Genomic DNA, 21,344 nt, shown 5'->3' with positions numbered 1-21,344 from the left:
ACATATTTCATTGTCCATATTGTATTCGTTTTGTTACATCATCAATGAATCAACAACCCAATAGAAACATCTACGACATAAAATATATACAAACAATATATTTATAGCACATTATCAAAATGTTACAAAAACATGAAGCATAATTATTATAAAATGTAAAATCTCAGAATATTAATTGAAAACATGTTTGAATATAAATATACACATTAATGCCTTTTTATTCATTTATTTAAGGTGTTTTTACACTGAAAACTATCTTTTTCATTTTCGTTAGAAATATAAGAATATACAAAAAACAAGAGAAACAAGGGGAGGGCATTGGCACCAAAGCGCTCACCTGAAGACATACTGTTATTTGTGTAAAATCCAATAGGGGTAAACTTAGAATAACTATGGTAGAGGACCTTAAGATGATATTATATACCAAATATCTAAGTTCTAAGCATTGTACCTTTAGAATTTTTTTTACGATATACATGTTTGGAGAACTTATGACCCCGACGAAGGGCCAATTTTGATCCAACGGCTAAATAATTTTTACAATATTGGTAGAGTTCCACTTAACAATGCTTCATCTCTAGCCTTTCTAAATTCAGAGGAGAGTTTTTTTTTAAGAATTTACAACACACATAAAAGGAAAACTTATGGCCCCGGGACAAAGTCCGAGGCTATAATTTGAACAATCTTGGAAGAGTTCAATTACACAATGTTTTTTTGCCAAATATCTAACCTCTCGCCATTGTCAATTCAGAGGTGAAGATTTTTAAGTTTTTACTGTACATGTAAAGAAAACCTATCGCAATATCTCACCATGAGCACGTTGTGCTCAGGTGAGCTAAAATTTAACGAAAAACAGTCTTTGAGCGCTGATTGCGATGCCCTTTATAGACAAATTTTTAGTAAGGAGACATGGCATTTAGCAATCATAGAATATCAACATCATCATTTTAACAAAAACTCATTTAAAAATGACTATCATTCTGCCTTAAATAAAAGAAAAAGGGTTATCTATAAACCTATCATATTAATTAGCCCATTACTTCACATAGACAACGTTTCACTCACTTTTTGAGGCCTCAAATAGTGATAAAATTCCCTATTAAGACCCCAAACACTTGTTTTCATTTGACAAATATTGTTTAAAAAAAGTGATCACTTTTTTGTCGGCGCCGTCGCCTATCATATCCAAGAAAAAATTGAATTGTGAAAGGCTAAAATGGCCTCACATCGACCTTAAGGTAACGTGTAATTAACGCTGAAATGTCTTTGACTCAATCTCAATCCATTGAGTAAATGGAGCACTTTTAATCAGTTAAAAATCATTATTATAAAAAAATGCATATAAGCATGTAAAACATTATTATTAATAATAATAAAACTAACAACAACAACAACAACAACAACAAGACAAGATTAAAGATCCATGCTAATTCTTCAATGTTAAATTATTCAGGTACTTATAAACTGTTCACTATATTTTCGAAACGGTAGTATATATATAGCACACATTTAACAAAAGTAACTGTAAAGTTTGAAGACTCACGTTGAGTGCTTACTGTACAAAAAAAAACAACAAAAAAAAACAAAACAAAAAAACAAACAAAAAACAAACTATATGTTAATAATATAGCTTAAAATGCTTGTTTTGTCGATTTGTGTTGCGATATTCATTTCCCAAACTAGAACCACAATAACTTTTTTTTTCACTCAACTCACTGTACACAAATACATACATGAACATATGAATAACTTAAATGATAACGGGTTCATTTCAAATAATTTTTATTATGTTAAAGGATGTTACAGATCTATAAACAAACATGACAATGATTTTTACAATGGTTAAGAAGGTTTTTGGTTGTTAACATTTTTTATTGTTTGTTTTGTACATACATTATCAAGAGAGATTAATTGATACATTTCCAAATGTTTTGTCGTGTAAACAAAATTAGATCTTTTTGTAATAACTTGAAGTTACCTGACCTTGATATGTAACCACATTTCATTCATTATTTTTTGAATATACACATTAATTTCTGTGTTCATGTTATGTGACAAACGGAATACATGTATATTCACTGTAACAGTTATATAATACTTAAGGATCAGACTTGCACTCTTATCTTTTTGATAAAAGTAATCATGCATAAACTGCATGCATATATCAGAGGACACTTCTCTGTAAGTGTGATTATCTTTTTTCACACCGCCTTTTTTGAAAAATAAATATTGAATATGATTTAAGGATTGCATGAGAATAATCGGACTCTCCTTCCTAGTCTTGCTGACATTTATCATTTTACGATGTTGAATATATCCACCATTGTTTAAAGAAATGGCTTTTATATATTTGCTTACAGAGAATATGAGGGATTTATCGTAAAACAATGTTTTTCTTACATATTATTTTTTTTGCTTTACAGTAAAGCAAAATGTTAGTACTTAAAACTATTTAAACAGACACTGTTTTACTCGAATAAACTTCAATTCAGAAATTGTCATTTATCCTATTTTTTGTTGACCTGTTCCTAAACCATCACAACAATTATGATCAGAATTATTACAAACACATCATATCTGCTTTTCTCCTGATTGGTGTAACACTTCACAGAAGTTGTCATTTTTTCTTTGAACTGGAAGATAATTTTGATAGAATCTTGTCTAGTTTCTTGTCCATTTTATTCTGTTGATTGTTCCTTATCTTCATTTCCCTGTCTATTTCCTTCAACTTTTCACTTATGTGATTCCATCGAAAGTCATACAACTGTGAAACGCCTAATTCCTCTTTAATAACAGATATTGGGATTACAACAGCACTTAAATCTATTTTCCCAACACACATTCCGATACACGCTAACTGATTGTCGGTGTCCTTAGCGAAAACGAAAGCTCCCGAATCACCATCATCATTGAACGGCCGAAAGTCCGAAATGTCAGGTCTGATTTGAATCTGATTTTTCAGAAAATAAGTATATTCACAATTGTTAACTGTGTACCTGCGTTCATATCTTATCGCTCGGACAGTGACATTTTCAAACTCAATATATCCTCTAGTAAGTTCAGTCGTCCGGCCATACTTCAAAACCTGAGTATTGTGCTTTAAGCCAGATGTTCCAAGCGTTCGTCCAGTTTCGAAACACAGCCCTGACAATACAACATTAAGCAATTAGTCAAATATATAACATTAAATGACATAATTATCATATTTTTTAACGTACACACTCGATAGTAAATGCTGTACCGCTCTTATCTAATTTTGAATTATAAAGGATATTGTGTTATATAAGTATGTAATTTAAATTGATATAAAGAACGTTTTTACATATTATAATAGATTTAACGTGCTTTACCTGGAAAAGTACATGTTAAATATAAAATGATATCAAATGTGCCTACTATAAAGTGAAACAAACCAAATTCTTTAAGATTTAATAAGGACATGTATTGCAAGTAAAGAGTTTGCACAATACCTGGTCCTGCTGGGAAGTGACCTGAGTTGGGAGCCCTGCCTTCTAATTTGAAAATAGCCATATCTATGCCACTTGAGCTATCATTTCCAGCTTTGTACACTACTTCTTTCACAGGGCCAAGTTGATATTTCAGTCTTGATATGTCTGGCTGAAAAACCATGGGCGGATCCGTGTTCCAAATTTTTTTTTCACCTCTTAGATCATGCATTTCTGCCTCATCTAAAACAACATGAGCACATGTGATACCACAGAGTCCAAGATCTGTATGGTAATAGAACCCTCCCAATGTTCCATATGAGGGAGATGTTTTATTTGAAGTAATCTGACAGCCCATTTTCACAGGTCTGAAATACTTTTGAGATGGCAAATTTGTTGTTTCAAACGTCCCCTCTCTGACATCAACTGGAATACCATCAATTTGGCTTTCAAATGTATTTTCGTGCAATGGAACTTTACCTTTTGCTATAACATATAGGACGATACACGACTGGACCGAGACGCAATGCTTTGATTTTCCTAAACTAAAGTTTTTAGATCTAACCGTACTGCCGGAAATGGCAGATAGATATTGGTGATTTTGTAGAAGTCGATCAGAATGTTTATTGATAACGTTTTTCATAGATTCGATTTGAAATTGACACACATTTGATTTTAGTTTAGTTTGTTTTTTTATAACTTGTTCTGATTCATTGCTGTTCGAATCAACATTTGTCACAAAGATATTATAACCAATATTTCCAAGTTCCTCTTCAACCTGCAATTTGTCCCCAATGCTCTTAGTCAGAACAACAAACACGATATCATCATTTGCCTTTGTGTCGTATGCTGGCCAAACGTGAAAAATGGAGTAAGACATATTTTCAATAAGTTTGCATATCTTCTCACATTCCTCATATATTGTTTCATTTCGACCAGTTTTCTTCCACATCTCATTGAGTTTTTGATTGTGAGACACATATGGTTGTGCTGTAGAAAATAATGATAAAAGTGATATACCGAAACAAAAATCTACATTTCTGCTTAGGAAATGCCTTTTGTTTAACTTGATGGGACTGTGAATACTATCATTTTCATTCTATACATTTCATAGTTTGTGCGCTAAAAACACTTTCGATAAGAACATGTTTTATTAAGTTTCACAATCGTCAATCTTTGCCGGAACACCAACATATTGCAACAGGATATAGCATAACAATATAAACTAGAAATGTGTCCATCGGGCACGGGTGGCCCTACACTTCACTTTTTGTCAATCTTATGACTCTTACGACTCTAGGTCAAATATTTTCTGAGTTGCAGGTGAAAACTTAAATGTTTTTACTAAGTAAAGGGCAAGAACTTTACTAATACTGAATAAATCCACAAGAAAAACGCAAGGTAAATTGGTACACATGCTGACCAACATTCCTTTAAACTTTCAGGCCTACAGGTTAAAAAATTGCAAATTTATACTTAGTCAAGGTCAATAATTCTAACAAAACTAAAAAATGTCCACAAGCAAAATCTCTCCTAGCGCTGGAAATCCAAATGAATCATCCTATAAATCCTAGGAGGTACAGACCACAGCCAATGTCGGGTAGGGTTAATAAAATGAAGACAAATATCGCCAAATGTCAAGCTGATATTGTGCTCATTAAATAAAATGTCATCAACTAATGTGGCTTTTAACATGCAAAAGAGGTGTCATAAATTATTAGTAGTAAACATAACAATGCAAAGGCAAATGATGCCAACAAGCGTCTAAGTGGCACATAGTCAAAAATCGTAAATGATATACACGCATGTTAAATGTGAATACACCACAATCAGGAGAAAAGGTCATATCTCAGTGATCGGTAACTAACCATTTCCCCTGAGCTACGTCAATGTCAGTTCGTGCATGAAATATAGTTATGAAAACAAGAGGGCCATGATGGCCCTGAGGTCGCTCACCTGTATATAGGCCCCTGGAGTGGGGCCAGTTTAAACCCCAGGGCTTTTATTTGAACAAACTTGGTAGACACCTATTAGAAGATGTTTCATGATGTTAAGTTTTTACTACACACATATATTGAAAAACAATGACCTTCCCACTCCCCACCCCCCCCCCGGCAGGGCCAATTTTAATCCAAAGGCTTTTATTTGAACAAACTTGGTAGACACCCATAAGAAGATGTTTCATGCTGAACATATAAGCTCTAGCTCATTGGGTTTTTTGAAAGAAGATTTTTTTTAAGTTTTTACTATACACATGTAGTTAAATACAATGACACCCCTGGGGCGGGACCAGTTTTGACCCCAGGGCTTTAATTTGAACAAACTTTGAAGACACTTACTAGAAGAAGTATCATGTTTAATATCTAAACTCTAGCTATTTGGATTTTTCAAAGAAGATTTTTTAAGTTTTTACTATACACATATAAGGAAAATCAATGACCCCCAGGGCGGGGCCAATTTTGACCCAAGGGCTTTTATTTGAACAAACTTGGTAGACACCTATTAGAACATGTTTGATGCTAAATATCTTAGCTGTAGCTCTTTGAGTTCTTAAAAGGAAGTTTTTTTAAAGTTTTTACTATATGCATATAGGGAAAATCAATGACCACCGGGGCGGGGCCAATTTTGACCCCAGGGCTTTTATTTGAACAAACTTGGTAGACACCCATAAGAAGATGTTTCATGCTAAACATCTAAGCTCTAGCTCAGTGGGCTTTTTAAAAGAAGATTTTTTTAAAGTTTTTACTATACACAAATAGTTAAAAACAATGACACCCCTGGGGCGGGCCAGTTTTGATCCCAGGGCTTTTATTTGAACAAACTTTGTAGACACTTACTAGAAGATGTTACATGCTTAATATCTAAACTCTAGCTATTTGGGTTTTTTCAAAGAAGATTTTTTAAGTTTTTTACTATATGCATATAGGGAAAATCAATGACCCCCTGGGGCGGGGCCAATTTTGACCCAAGGGCTTTTATTTTAACAAACTTGGTAGACACCTATTAGAACATGTTTGATGCTAAATATCTTAGCTCTAGCTCTTTGAGTTCTTTAAAAGAAGATTTTTTAAGTTTTTACTATATGCATATAGGGAAAATCAATGACCCCCTGGGGCGGGGCCAATTTTGACCCAAGGGCTTTTATTTGAACAAACTTGGTAGACACTTATTACAACATGTTTCATGCTAAATATCTTAGCTCTAGCTCTGTGAGTTCTTTAAAAGAAGATTTTTTAAGTTTTTACTATATGCATATAGGGAAAAATCAATGACCCCCTGGGGCGGGGCCAATTTTGACCCCAGGGCTTTTATTTGAACAAACTTGGTAGACACTTACTAGAAGATGTTTCATGCCAAATATCTAAGCTCTAGCTCTTAGGGTTTTTTAAAAGAAGATATTTAAAGTTTTTTCTTTCGGTTGCCATGGCAACCAGAGTTCTGCATGGAATTAAATTCTTTAAACAATTTTTAAAGGTGACCACCAAAGGAACATTCCTGTGAAGTTTGGATGAAATTGGCCTAGTGGTTTATTAGGAGATGTCATTTAAAGTAAAAGTTTACGGACGACGGACGGACGACGGACGGACGACGGACGAAAAGCGATCACAAAAGCTCACCCTGTCACTTTGTGACAGGTGAGCTAAAAAGTCTAGTCCATTAGTTGTAGAGGCAGATCCCAGCTCAGAGTCAACGTGTTCTAGTTCCTGCCTTGGAACAGAAAGTTTTCTCAACTGCGTCATTTATTGCCTTTTTAATTTCTAGAAATCCTAAAGTTACAAACGTACAATTGTTTTTCAATAATGGCGAAAATGCACGTTTGTTTTCCAAAGACCAAAACTTCCTTCCAACAAGGGTATCAGAAAATAACTGTCGTACAACATGTAATAGGGAGAATGTCAAGAGTATTCGTACCAGAAAAAAAAAACAAAAAAAAAAAACAAAACAAAAACGGAAAACAATTTTAAACCCTCAGTTACACGTTATGGATAACATGCGAAAAATTGCGTTCATTAAATCGGAAGCGGCTATAGTAGTTTTTTTACGCAAAACGCATGCAAAGATTCTGCACGAATAGACGTTCCCGATGTGACTACAAAAGTGGACCGGCAAGGAAGCTATCATCTTGGATATACTATTTTTCCGGCGCCGAGTATAAACAAACTTAAACAATTATTATACTGATACAAAAATACAAATCTTATGTTGAAAAGGAACTTGATAATATCAAAAGTAACTGCAGAAGTAAGCAACACGCATCATATTTGATTACAGGCGACATTGAAAATCAGCGTTTAAATATTGCAAGAAACGAAAAACCTTGGGTCATGACAAACTATTTTATGACAACGTTCTATATGTGGAGAATTTTTAATAGAATGTAACGTAAAAAGTAATCAATCAAATATTTGAATTTTCGCACACACCTACAGGTATGACAAAGTTGTAATCACTGTACAGTCCAAAGGATGTCATAAAATGAGGATTGATCCAACGAGTTACAGAGCTATCTCCCTTTTTCTGCACCGCTAAAACGTTCGAAAAAAAAAATCAACACATTTTAGAAAACGAAAATACCATACAGTTTTATTCATCACGAGGTGCCTTTTTAGATAAATTTTAACCAATAAAGAATGGCAAAAATGTTTCAATACATTAACGTTCAAGCAGCAGAGGCGTAGGTAGCAAAATAACAAATACGCTGGTCATTACATATTTATTCTTATGTAAGATGTTTAATACAAAATGTATATCTGTATACTGAAAAGTTATGAAAAGAGAATACAAGTAAACAAGAAAAAAAGATTTGTATATTTTTTTTCAAAATGTAGATACGCCCTTTTGTGTTTAACCGTCCATTTGCGCTACAATGTGTTATAATTTCTTATTCCTGAAAAATGGTGCATGTTCCTCGTACAAATGAGATTTAAAGGATTATTATATATTTTTGAAACATAGTTTATAAGAAAGTAATTTCAAGAAGGTCGAAATTGTCAACCCAATCAGTATAAATTTGCATTTTTTTGACATTTCAGTGCCCAATGTAGCGAGGGGTTCCCTTTACGGGTTGAGACATAAGAAATGTGGCCATCGTTTTCCCCTGCGCGATCGAAAGAGCCGACTAAGCGGGTTCGAATTACCAAAGTCTGTGCATCTTCAAGCTTATTGATTTTGACACCCTGTGTTGCATTAGGGTTGTAACTCCGAGGTAAGAAAAAAATCACAGTTCATGTTCCGGCGCCATGAGGCTTAAAAATATACTATGCTCATGCTTCAGTAAATCATTTTAAACCAAGTAAAATAATTGAAATACAAAAAATTCTTACTGAAAATGGGCAATTTAAATAAAATAATGAATAATCTTTGTACTGGAAGCTGCGTTTCTATTACCGGACAAGTAAAATCAGTGCTTTCTTATAACAACTGCCAGTTTTTTTCAATGATTTTTCATATGCATACTGTGACCGACTATAGTGTATAGGATTTGGTAATATGATACATGTACTTATAGTGATGTTTTAAATGATTTGTTTTATATTTACAAAGCGTTACAAAGAGACTGTGTAGCAATGTTCATTATCTTTTTCTTAAATCAAATTTGAGCATAGTTTTTTTTAAAACTGTGTTTATGTGCCGTAAAACCAAACAAAAACAAAACATTCAGCAATAGGACGAAGTATCCATAATCCAAGTCGTGTTCAATGCGAAATTCTGGCAAATTAAAAACTCAAAGAAAGTGCCGCGTCTTTGAAACAACATAAACAAGTAAATTAATGCATTTTTGGTTCGTTTACATGTATTGTTTTTCTTTAAAATAACGGTCAATCATGAATCAAATCCACTTTAAAACGTTTTAGTTGCGCGCATCGTATACATTCTAGAATTTCAAACACTTAATTAAACACTAAAATTTGAACATGAACTTACCTAGGCCAGATTTGTAATTGTGAAAGTCCATTCCTTCATCAACACAATATTGTTCTATGAGTTGCTTTAATTCTTCTTTTCTCAAAATATGGAGAACTTTAAGCAGTATCGAAACATTATCTCCCGAGATATACCCGCTTTGTTTAAGTACAGTAAACAAAGCAGAACACGTGTTGCATTTCTCCAGAATATTTCCACTTATTCCTTCGGGACCTGTTACAAAAGAAAAAACGTTTCAATTTCTTCAATATGAAGATATTACAACTAAATACAATGGAGGAGACTGCTTACATATGCAGTATTAATTTATTTTCAAGACAGGGAATTGATATCATATTTAAAGTCTGCATAAATAGTCTAAGTATTTGAATACGATGTTTCAAGTATGAAGGTATTAAGCTACATCTGATGAAAATGTAAACATTAAAAAATGTGTACAAAATACGCTTTGGTAATAATATTAAATATGTATGTTATTTAAGACACTGTCACGTGACTGTTGTATGAAAATCAAATTAAAACGTTCTGGAACAAAATTATCCCTTAGTATTTCTAGTTAGCCCAGCGATTTTTTGGCGCATGATCCACTCAATTTTGATGGAACATATTTACAAATTGAATTTATTGTAATTATTGTGTAGCTTAGCTTTTTAAAACTTGTTAGACACAATACTTTTGCAATCCAAAATAAATAAGTTTAGACACTTTTACACTGAAAACAAGTTTTCTTAAACTAAAACGTGTCTTTTATTAAAATTAAATTATGACGAAGTACATTATAAAGGATTGTGCTATTTTTAAGGAATAATACCTCATAGTGAAAAGGACCTCCTGGCATTATAGTGCCCAATCAGATAGCCTGTAAAGATTGAACAGACTGAAGTTGGAGTCTTAGGGTCTGGTCGATGTTTGAGGATGACACGATCACAACAATATACAGTCATGTATTTGGTCCGTATCACTATGTGATATCTTATTAAATTGTATTGTACTTAAGGTATTACCCACACCAATAAATATGATCAGGAACTTTAAAAATGGTTACAGTTTAACTTGGTTTAATCCGCTTAAATGCCTTTTCAGTCACATGTTTGCGAAATTGTAACAACATTTACCTTACGGTTTACGAGTTATGGACAATTTTCGAACTTAAGCTTGGCTATAAGAAAGGCTCTTCATTAGCTACATATACCGCCTGCGAGGTCGAGGGGCTAGAGTCGATAACTTCTTATCCAGTTACCTCTCTGGCGTGGGTTCGATCCCCGGGAGATGCTTTGGTAGTTTAGCGCGAAGAAAGGTAGTCTAGTACTGGTGTAACTCTCCAGGAACGATGGTTAAGAAACTACCCGCTAATATGACTGATATACTGTTGGGAAAAGGCGTAAAATGAAACAAACAAATAAACATTATCAACATATCGAAAATTGTTTTTTATTGACCATTTTGAGCAGTTCTGAATAGCATTCAGCTAGCAAATCACATCAAAAGGATTGTTTCTACACAAAATGTTTGAAATACATGTACGTTTAAAATGTTAATCTGTCCCTTTTTAAATTACTTTAAACACTTGAGCATAAACGTACTTACAGAGGCTTTCAAAATATCCCTAAAATGTACCAATATGGGAGACCGTGTTCAAAATGTGCCTAAATGTCTTATTTTTGTTTAGATTTTAGCGCATAGTAAGTACAATATACTTTATTATATGATCAATGATCATACACATTAGACTGTTGATAATGCATGTTAATTAAATAAATAATTGTTGCTTTTTGTTCTTTATGACATATTTCTCGATTAAAATATCATGAATTTACAATTATACTTAAGACTACACCGCAATGATGATTAAAAACCGCCTCAGTCAATATGTCATTTGCCGGTGAATATCACATCATATTCAATGGCTGACTAGTCAATAATTGTATCATAACATCTTTAAAAAATCATATTACCTGTTAGTATCAGTTTTAATCGTTTGAACTCGTCGTTGTCAATATGATATGCTATGAAGTAAAGAAGATGATCCAAACGCATGGAACACATATGTTCCGGTGAATGACATCTTAAACTTAGTTTCCTTCTGCTTAATGAAGATGCTTGATTTTCACCAAAATATGGATGTATTTTTTTACATTTTGAAACAATGTTTTTCATTTTATGGTCATCTTGGCGTTTGTGGTTGCCACAAAATAAACATGCGTTTATACAATTCATTATTGTTGCGCAGATGTTACATCAAACCCCTGAAAGTATCAAAAAGTTAAAATTATTCCTTTTTTTCATTTATGATCAGATTAATATTTCTTGAATTTTTATTTAAAGTCTAACAGTTATAATTTTTAAAGTTGTACCTGGTGCCAATTTGATATGGTAGGAGAATAAAAACTAAAAGTTATAAAAGAAATCCTTTCGTACTAACGAAATTTTTCACACTTTATATACACTACTAATCTTTAGAAGCAGTTAGCAATAATATTATTTGATTGTTTAAACGTTTTTATTAAAACAAAAAATAAAATAGAACAATGATTAAAGTGATAATACTTGAAAACAATATGATAACAGATATCACAAGATGTAAAATTTTATGCGAGAACACACTATACACTATTATATGGAATATATTAATCAGCAACATTACTTTAAAAATATGTTCAATTTTTAAAGTTAAAGTCGATGGAACCTGATTTATGACATTATTTGTTGCCTGTAGCTTGTTTTCGAAAGGAAAGTTAATGTAATTTGCTAATTAGCATATTTGTCGGTGTATATGTTACAAAACAAGGACTTATCCTAAAATAAGGGAGAGCATGGTATGTATTAAGTCTTATAGAGATATTTTGGCACTTTATATTGTAGATGCCGTCTTGGAGTAATTTTGAAATTACCGTTCGGGCGCACGTTACTGGTTCGAGCCACGCTAGCGGAATTATTATATTTTGTATATACACTTGCTACGGTTTATATGTAACCTATACATTAGTGAAATTGTATCAGTAAAAATGTTGTTCCTTTACCTTATTCCATATTAAACACTTATAGAAAGTTAAGCCTTCCCGTTTATTTTGATAATTGTAAAGGTGCGTGGATTGGGCGAATTACACGTTTGTCATTAGTTTGTCTACGCCTTTGAAAAGAAATTTGGTAGTATATGTAATATTTTTACTTAACCTATGATGCATGGGAAAGTGGCAGTAACTGTCCGACGCTATATAACGGAAACGCTAATATTATAATGTTAAACCCATTTGTAAAAAAACAGTTCAAACTTAAATTTAATATTTCATTTGATCTACTTTAGTATTGTATTATCTGCTGCTAAATAATGTAACAAGAACAGCAGTACGCCTGAGATTCGAACCAAATGTTGCTTACGGACAAGGCACGTTTTTTTACCTCTACACCACAAGGCAATCTTAATTTAATAATTATAAAGTATGTTCCTGCACGATGATTGTGCAAATATCAGGTATAATCAAACAGTTCTCGGCCCCTTATGCTTCTAGTCACTACACTGACATTCACACACAATACGCCGATAATTGAAGATTACTGACCGAGTTACACGCGGTTTAACACTCATTAAGTAACATAAAACACACTTGAATCAGAAATGTGTGTCATTTAGACCAAATGAAGTAAAGTGAAATCAGATCCATCATTAAATACCTCTGTTCAAAAAGGGATTGCCCCCCCCAAAGAAATTTTTCATAAAGACTTCAGGGATACCCCTTGGGTAGGAGCCCCCATCCCAAAATATTTGTAAAAAAAGGGGTTTGCTAAAATTTGGAGGGACAGGGAGGGGCTTTGGAGATGATGAGGGGCCTGGGCCGTAAAAAGGTCAAAATGGGCCCAAACCATGGGTTTAAAAACTGCCGAATTTTTTGAACGATCGGGCCATGTGCGACACAAGGCTAAAACCCGTTTAAAACATTTTCTAGGGGGGAAATGGGGATAAGCAAGGTTCAGTACTGGCACTTCGGGCCTAATGTCAGTCAAAGGTTTCCGCCAGGGTTTGGGAACCCCCGACAGTTGACCCGACGGACCAGAAACCCCGGGGCCAAAGCTTGGGATTTCACGACAAACTTTTTCCTGTTTCGAGGGTGAACCTTTATTTTTTTCCCATCGGATCGTAACTAAGGATGAAACATTGGTCCATCACTTCGATCAAGAATAAAAAACCAGAGCGTGCAGTTGGAGCACCCTGGTTCATCCCTTTCGAAGAAATTCAAGTGGGTGCCATCAGCAGGGAAGATGATGACTTCAATTTTTTTGCAAATTTAGGGGTTAATCATGTTTGACTATCTTGAACAAGTTTGAGCACAGTTGGGCAAAGAGTATTGATGTAGAGGGCGATAATATTGAAAAGTATGACCATTAGTTTTGTTACACGGGGGAGAATCACGCCGTTCGTTAACCAAACAAACAATATGACGGGTGTGGTCGAAAAGTAGGTTTTACCTTTTTTTCTCTGAAGTTCGTGGTGTTCTAGTGCACATATAAAAACCTTCTCCACAATTTTCTGGGCACACATGATTTTATTTCATGATGTTTTGTTCCGTACGTCATCCGAAATGGGTGTCACCAGATACGAAGCGAGAGAATTTTCCACCAGTTTGATCGTGGTTTAACGTACGGCTTCTTCTCTAAAATTCACTGTTGCTTTTACATATATGTATATTAATTGAAACCAATGACTTTAAAAAGTTGTAATATGTTCTCATCTAAGCATCCATGCCCATTCTGGCTAGAATAACTGCTTTAATACCGGTCCATGTTTTGGAAATTATAACGTATGGCTTACAAAATATCAGTAATAAAGTACGGCGCATTTTTTCTGCTATAATGGATTTCTTATATAATAGAAAAGTTATGTTTATCAGACATAAGAGGATGTGTAAAACCATTAAAGAAAATATATATTATTTAGTGTTTGCATAATAATATCTGTCATGTGTTTTGTTTTTGTATCGGATAGAAATATCCGACCTGGGGGCACTTTCGCATTAAGCTGTACCCATGAAAACACTGTATTTCTTGAAAATAATGAAGAACAAAAGTCGTACTATATCGAATTCCGTTCATAGTCCTGGTACTTTATCGAACCGCAAAGTAACGTAATAAAGTAAGTGATTATGAAGCCAAAAAAAGATTGACACTAAGTATATTAGTATTCATTCGAAGCTGTTCTCCAGAAATTAGAAACATTATCCTGTCGATATTGTTTCCGTCAAAGTTTCAAATTTCTGTGAAACAGCAGGGATGAACACTAGCATAAATAAATTGTCATCAAAAGTTAAACTTGATCTAAAATTTCAAATATCTATGTACACGTTAGTGTTCATCCGTGTTATTCTACAGAAATAAGAAACTTTGACGGGAGCGATATTGACAGGAGAATATTTCTTATCTCTGTAGAACAGCCATGGATGAATACTAACATACTTAGTGTCAAACTTTTTGACTTCACTAATATTCACTTTATTTCGTCACTATAACTATTTTTACGAACATGGTTCTATGAAGCACTATGAAAAATAGAAGGCTAATGTGAACGGACTTTGATGTAGTATCAAATTTTGTTATTCTATGAAAATAAATATACAGAAATACAGCGTTTTTATTAAATGACAAATAAAGATTGTTCATAAGATTTTTTTTTGCTATGGCGTTTTTGTAAAAAAAACGCAAGAATACGATAAGAAGGTTCATGAACTGCATGTAATTGTGTTGATCAAATTATAACGTTCCTTTGATTGATAAAAACAACAAAATAACTGTGTAGCTATGTCGTGCAAATATATCTGACGTCATAGGGACCGACGTTACGCTAAATGATAGTGTTTAATATTTTCCGCCCGTCAAATAAACAGGACATTTCTTATATAGTAAATGTATTGAGTTTTTTCGCATAACATTATTTTCTCACTCATTCAATGAATTCAATATAGAACATACACTCATTCATTATTCTCCATTATGTATTTTTCTTTCAATGAGCGACTATATTAAATAAACACAGGGTCATCTCATTTGAATATCAGCTAGCCGCAATCACATTTTGTTTTGTTTATGTTTGACGTGGTTCAAACATTAAGATGACCTTAAATTTGTTAGAGATGATTTTTCTAGACTTTTTCTTTTGAATAGAAAATATGTCTAGTCGTCCGTACCCTTTTAACATTTCTGCTCTGCTGAATGCGCTTCTTCGTTCTGTTTAAGGGATAGCACCATAATTGCGAAAATTAAATTGAAGACAACAATACACAATGTTTCTTGAAAGTGGAGGCTTTTCTTTCCATTCTCCATTTTAAACAAACATATTTTCGAACTGTACATGTGTGTTTTAATTCGTAGATAAAGGTGAGTTTATTAACAACGCCTATCTATTACGCCACCAGCTAGAAAGATATTTATACCAAATTGTGAAGCATTGTTATTTTTTTCTGAACTGACAAACGTTTTTTTTAGATATCTACCATTTCCTTCATACAATTAATTCATTATTAGCTGACCGGACAAATGGACATCCAACAAGTAGAAAAATGCGCCGTACGTTATCACTGATATCGTGTGCGTTATACGTTATCATCTCCGGAAAATGCCAGAATGGGCAAATATGCTTAGATGACGGCATATTACAACTTTTTAAAGTCAGTGGATTTAATTATAATATATATATGTAAAAGAAACAGTGCATTTTAGAGAAGAAGTCGTACGTTACTATGATGAAACCGGTGGAAAATTCTCTCGCTTCGAATCTGGTGACACACATTTCAGATGAAGTGCGGGACAAAAAATCATGAAATAAAGTGTGGAGAGGGTTATTATTTGTACTTTTACATTATAACACCTCAACTTCAGAGAAAAAAAGTGAAATACCTACTTTTCGACCGCATCCGCCATTTTTGTTTGTTTGGGCAACGAAGGCGTGATTCTCCCCCGTGGGTTATCTGACTATCAAAAGTACAGTGGGCCAATAACTTTTTTTATTAATCCTTGTTTGAATGCACCTAAACACGTACAAATATCGATTCTAAATAGATCAAACTTATTTTATATAAATTTCCTCAAAGTATTCACTTCCACCAGACACACAAAGTTTTAGGCTCCGACCCAATCTTTAAAGGCAATTTCATAGTCGTTTTAGTTATACATTGTATTATGAAAACATTGAAATATTGCAAAACTGCCGTGTTTGCGCTGAACAAATCTGCTTCAGGAAAGGCATTCTTTAGCTTTGTTTACCAAAATATGTCGCAAGTAGCAATGTCAAATAAATACAAAGGATGCCTTTTCATATGCCATCAATCTGGCATTGGCAAAACTGTTGCGGGTCTTCGTTTTCGAAAATATTTGCTTAGCTTTTAAGAATTTTTTTGTCTTGTACAATTACTGTTTACAAAGTGTATATGGATTTATATGCACCGTCTGAAAACAATTATAACGAATGTTGTTGTATTTTCCTGAAAACTCCCACAAATTTGTTCTTTTAATTTTGCTATAAAACGGCATCAAAGACAAAGTAAGCTTTATATATTTTTTTAAAGTTCATTTTATTGATTTGCTTCAATCAATATTTTGACGCAGATGCATGGACATCGAAACTTATTAGGCCTATAAACTATATAAAACGGCTTCTAAAAATGTTCTGAAATCTTATTTCTTGCCAAGCTTTCGCAATAGCTGATACATGTATATCATTTAAACAGGCATATCAACCCGTTACCCGTTTACATTCGTAAGTAAACAGATCATTGTGACATAAATTGCTTCTTAATATTTTGGATATTGCAGGTTAGTTAAACTTAAGTAAGGAACGACTTTTATTACTGTTTCAATCTTGATTCGCAAAATTCTGTGAAGGTACTTTGTCACGGTAACACTGTAATTATATACATTTTGACTCTTGAAAGTTTCTTTTCAATTTAATGGGTTATCACCTACATAAGCTATACTTTGGCATTGAAACAGACGCTATTCCATCTGCGTAAATCGATTAATTGCGTGTCTGTTAATAATTTTAGAACTATAATCGGAGATGTTTCTATATAAACTCAGAGTGACAGAGGCGTGTGTGTTATTTAAAAAACAATTAGCTCGCCGTTGTTATTGCCGCTCTGGTTTATTACGCATTTTTGTAAATGGAACACGACACTCAGGAACATATGTTTACAGGGAGCATTTGATCCGTCAGTTCAATCACTGTGTACATGTCTCCGAAATAAATCAAGCAACACGTGTCAATTGTTGTTATTTGTAAAATTTCAAACTGCATGTTTAATATTTTTTCAAAAAAATGTTATCCCAGTTATCAGCATCAACTGCAAATTATATATTTTTAAATGAAATTAATTTATTGTTAAGTTTGCTCTCAGCTTGTACTTTTGTATAATAATTAGGCACGAACAACTTTATGAACGTTTTCAAAATTGTCTTTTCTAAAATATTTGTTTAAATAGATCTGAAGTAATTTAACATTTTTCTACAAATTTTTCCGTTAATTTGTTAAATATCTATAGTGTAATTATTATGATAGATGCGTAACCATGAAGAAAAAAGACATGCTATAGTAATTTTCACATTTTTATTTCACAAGTTTTGAAATTCACTGTCTGAAATTACTTACTGACATGAAATATTTAGTAAAAAAGGTAAACGTACTTGACAATACTTTTAGCTTTCTGTCCCACTTGTATTGCTGTACTGATGTCAATTGTTGTCATGCTCGGTGTTTGTATCCATCAGAACATTTACATGAATATATGCTTCGATCTGTTAAATGTTTGTTGGTGGCTGACTGATCAGTCACTATATGCTGGTAGGCCCTCGGTAATGTGATATATCCTTTACATTATCAAATATCTGTATTCATGCCCTAAATATAATGAAATTTTCTATAGTCAAATTAATTTATCTCAAACACTTCAAATAATTCAACCTAGTATGAAGACAATTTATTTAGTTGTAAATACGTAATTTCCAGATGAACGGCGCCTAGAAATCAAAGAAAAGGACATAATTGATTATATCGTTATTCCAAATAGCAACCAATTGATGGTGACAGTATATCAATTTGTTTTATGAAATATAAATTTAATCAATACAATACCTGTCAACCTAGCTAGTACTATCAATAATTGAAATACAACATTCAGCGTTTATGTTACAATAATCAATAATATAGCTTTGTTCTTCTTCGAGGTAAGAACAAATCCGAAAATAAAACAAGTTTTTTCGATTTAAAAAAAGATATGTATGTTGGTAAACTGTGTAAAATTCAAGCAAATACTTTCAAATTCGAGCACTACTTTTTAAATTGATACTTTACATTTAAAATAACTCATTAGAAAATTTTAAAAAAGAAAGAGTTTTTACAATGCAATTAGCTGTGCATACCATTATATAATAGTGTTTGCAAAAACTATTTATTTTATCAACAAAGCCTTCATGTCTATTAAAACTGTTAATTTCCGTTTTCTCAGCAAAATTCAAGTAAATGTAAATTTCTATGCATTCCCCAAGTTGCAAGTAAAGGCATTAAATCACTTGTTGCTACATATAAATCTCTTAATTGAAGCTCACATGACCTCACTTACTTTCCAGTATATAGAATCCTTTAGTACGTGTATTTCTTTTCATTTAACCTGAGTAAATGTAGCGGGCGAACTTTCAACATTTGCACTTTCTGATATTCCAATGATAATCACAAATGGAATCTACCATTTCTTTCATTTCCCGAGTCCAAAATATCCGTGCTCTCTATAAAGCATAGTGTTCCATTTCATTACGTTTATTTTTCTATTATATTATTATTTCAATAATATTAGACGACAATTATTTTTAAAATATAAGCAAATTTAATTATACCTTTCAAATTGAAATGCTTTTAAATTATTTCAATAACTGGAAAAGTAAATGTGCTTAGGTTGTGAAATTGGTTATGCTGAACACTGAAATAAAATTCAAGGCAGTCATAATTGAAAAAAATACTTGGAAAGGCTTCGCCTCGGACAATGTGTCGTTTATCCAAGCAAACTGTCTTCTAACGTCTGTACGTAGACATATTTGAAGAACCACTTGTACCGTATCCATAACATAACCATATAAAAGGGTTTGCGTTTCGATTTTTTAATAAAACAAAACTGAGTGTTCATTTTTCTCTTCATATTTGGCAATGTCGCTAATACATATATTGAACGCCGAGACTGTCTAAAGTGAGCAATGTTTTTTTTCAAACTTTTTTAATGAGTTTTATTTTATTTTTATTTTTTTCTAATTACGGAAAACATTTATTTGAAAAATTGAATATGTAAATGTCATTAGTTCAAGACATAGAAAATAGAAAAATGTAACTACATGTACAATATGCCTTAAACAAAAGCATTATTACTTTTTTCTATATTAATGAGTAATACACAAACAAATGATAATAATGGGGTTAGCTATAAGGCTTGACGATAAAATAAATAAACAGACGAAAAAAGGGTGATTAAATTCAAAAGAAACAACAATATAACCCAACAAAAACATCAAAGAAAATATTTGCAGCCAGGGCACGTTTAAAAATACTACAAACATTTATTCATTCTTCCATAAGCTAGGTATGAAAACTGAAAAGACAAAGGTCGCTCCTAATATCAAATTACGAAAAAGTATTTTGATGATTCACATTGATCGTTATCAGATTGGAACAAAACAAATTGGATAGGACTCTATTGTATTATGATAATTGATATATATTCAAAATAATATACAAGTCTTTTTTAAATTGGTCATGATTTCCACATTGCATAGCTCTTTCTTCATTAACCTTTAGAACGTATGAAATATACTTTATAGCACCAGCAAATTATAGCATTGTTTTATTAGTTTTACATTTAAAAATATTCATTTTGACATATAAAAGAATTAAATTGTTTACATTGCATTGTTTCCTTTAATTAAACCAAAAAGCATTTATTAGTTTCTTTATTTAAGTTTGGCATGTTTAGTTTATCTATACAAAGTTTGTGAATGAATTCCCAAAAGATATGTTCTATAGTTTCATCATGAAGGTTGCGAAGGCTATATAAGGGACTTTTAACATATTTCATTTTGAACAAAAGATTACTTGAACCCAAAATTATGGAACGCCATATTTCGTTTTATTTATCCCTAAAAACATGTTATTATGTATAATAGAAGTGTTGGCTTGCCAACATTTTATGGGAACCTGTCTTAACGAAGTCTTATTAAGTCAAATATATATTTTATCTTGACAAAACGTTGTGCTGACTTGGCTAAACACTGTCTTATTATTTCAAAGCGTAATGTTATCATGTTCAAATCCGGTGTTAACATGCCGAATGGAAGTCTTGATATGTCTAACATGCACGCAATCTTTTCAAATTAAGATTTCATTATGTCTGAACAAAGACTTGTTTAAATGTTGGGTTTAATTGTCTTATCAGGTGAAAAAGTAGTGTTATCTTGTCGGAAGTTGGTTCCATCTTGTCCAAATGTGATCCTGGTATGTTATGACACTGTCGTATTATGTTATACTGTCGTTTTGTCTTGTCCAAATAAGTCGTTTTGTCTTGTCCAAATGTGATATTGACTTATCTAAACACAGTCACATTTTGACATACTGCCAAGTCATTGTGTTCGAATTCGGTGTTGCTTAAGGAATTTATTTTATGTGGAAAGAGCATGCTGTCTTGTCCAACTGTGGTGGTAATTTGTCTAGAAATTGTCTTATTATGTGAAACTGTAGTGTTATCTTGTCGGAACTTGGTGTCAACTTGTCAAACTCACGTCTTATTATGTCGGCTAGTAGTGATATCTTGTTCAACCGTTATATTGACCTGGCTGAGTCTGAGTGCTGTCCTGTTTTGTCAAACTGTTTTGTTGCTTTGCATGAGGTGGTGTTACTCTGTCTTATTGTGCCAAAACATCATGCTGTCTTGTCTAAAACTGTTATTATCCTGT

General features: G+C 32.8%; 1 protein-coding gene across 1 annotated transcript; it reads right to left on the bottom strand.

Annotated features, from left to right (window-relative positions):
• Positions 1-1,651: 1,651 nt before the first annotated feature.
• On the bottom strand, positions 1,652-18,347 carry LOC132732794 (uncharacterized). Its single transcript, XM_060719305.1, has 5 exons — positions 18,039-18,347; positions 11,327-11,617; positions 9,372-9,584; positions 3,471-4,436; positions 1,652-3,144 (listed from the first exon to the last, which is right to left on the bottom strand). Exons 2-5 carry the CDS (start codon positions 11,586-11,588, stop codon positions 2,618-2,620), a joined length of 1,968 nt encoding a protein of 655 aa, XP_060575288.1. The 5' UTR covers positions 11,589-11,617; positions 18,039-18,347; the 3' UTR covers positions 1,652-2,617.
• Positions 18,348-21,344: the final 2,997 nt, after the last annotated feature.

Source organism: Ruditapes philippinarum, unplaced genomic scaffold (assembly GCF_026571515.1).
Source record: "Ruditapes philippinarum isolate M1 unplaced genomic scaffold, ASM2657151v2 ctg963_1_1_1_1, whole genome shotgun sequence".
NCBI lineage: Eukaryota > Metazoa > Mollusca > Bivalvia > Venerida > Veneridae > Ruditapes > Ruditapes philippinarum.
The sequence above is the reverse complement of the archived record's forward strand: the minus strand, read 5'-3'. Positions and strand labels throughout refer to the sequence as shown.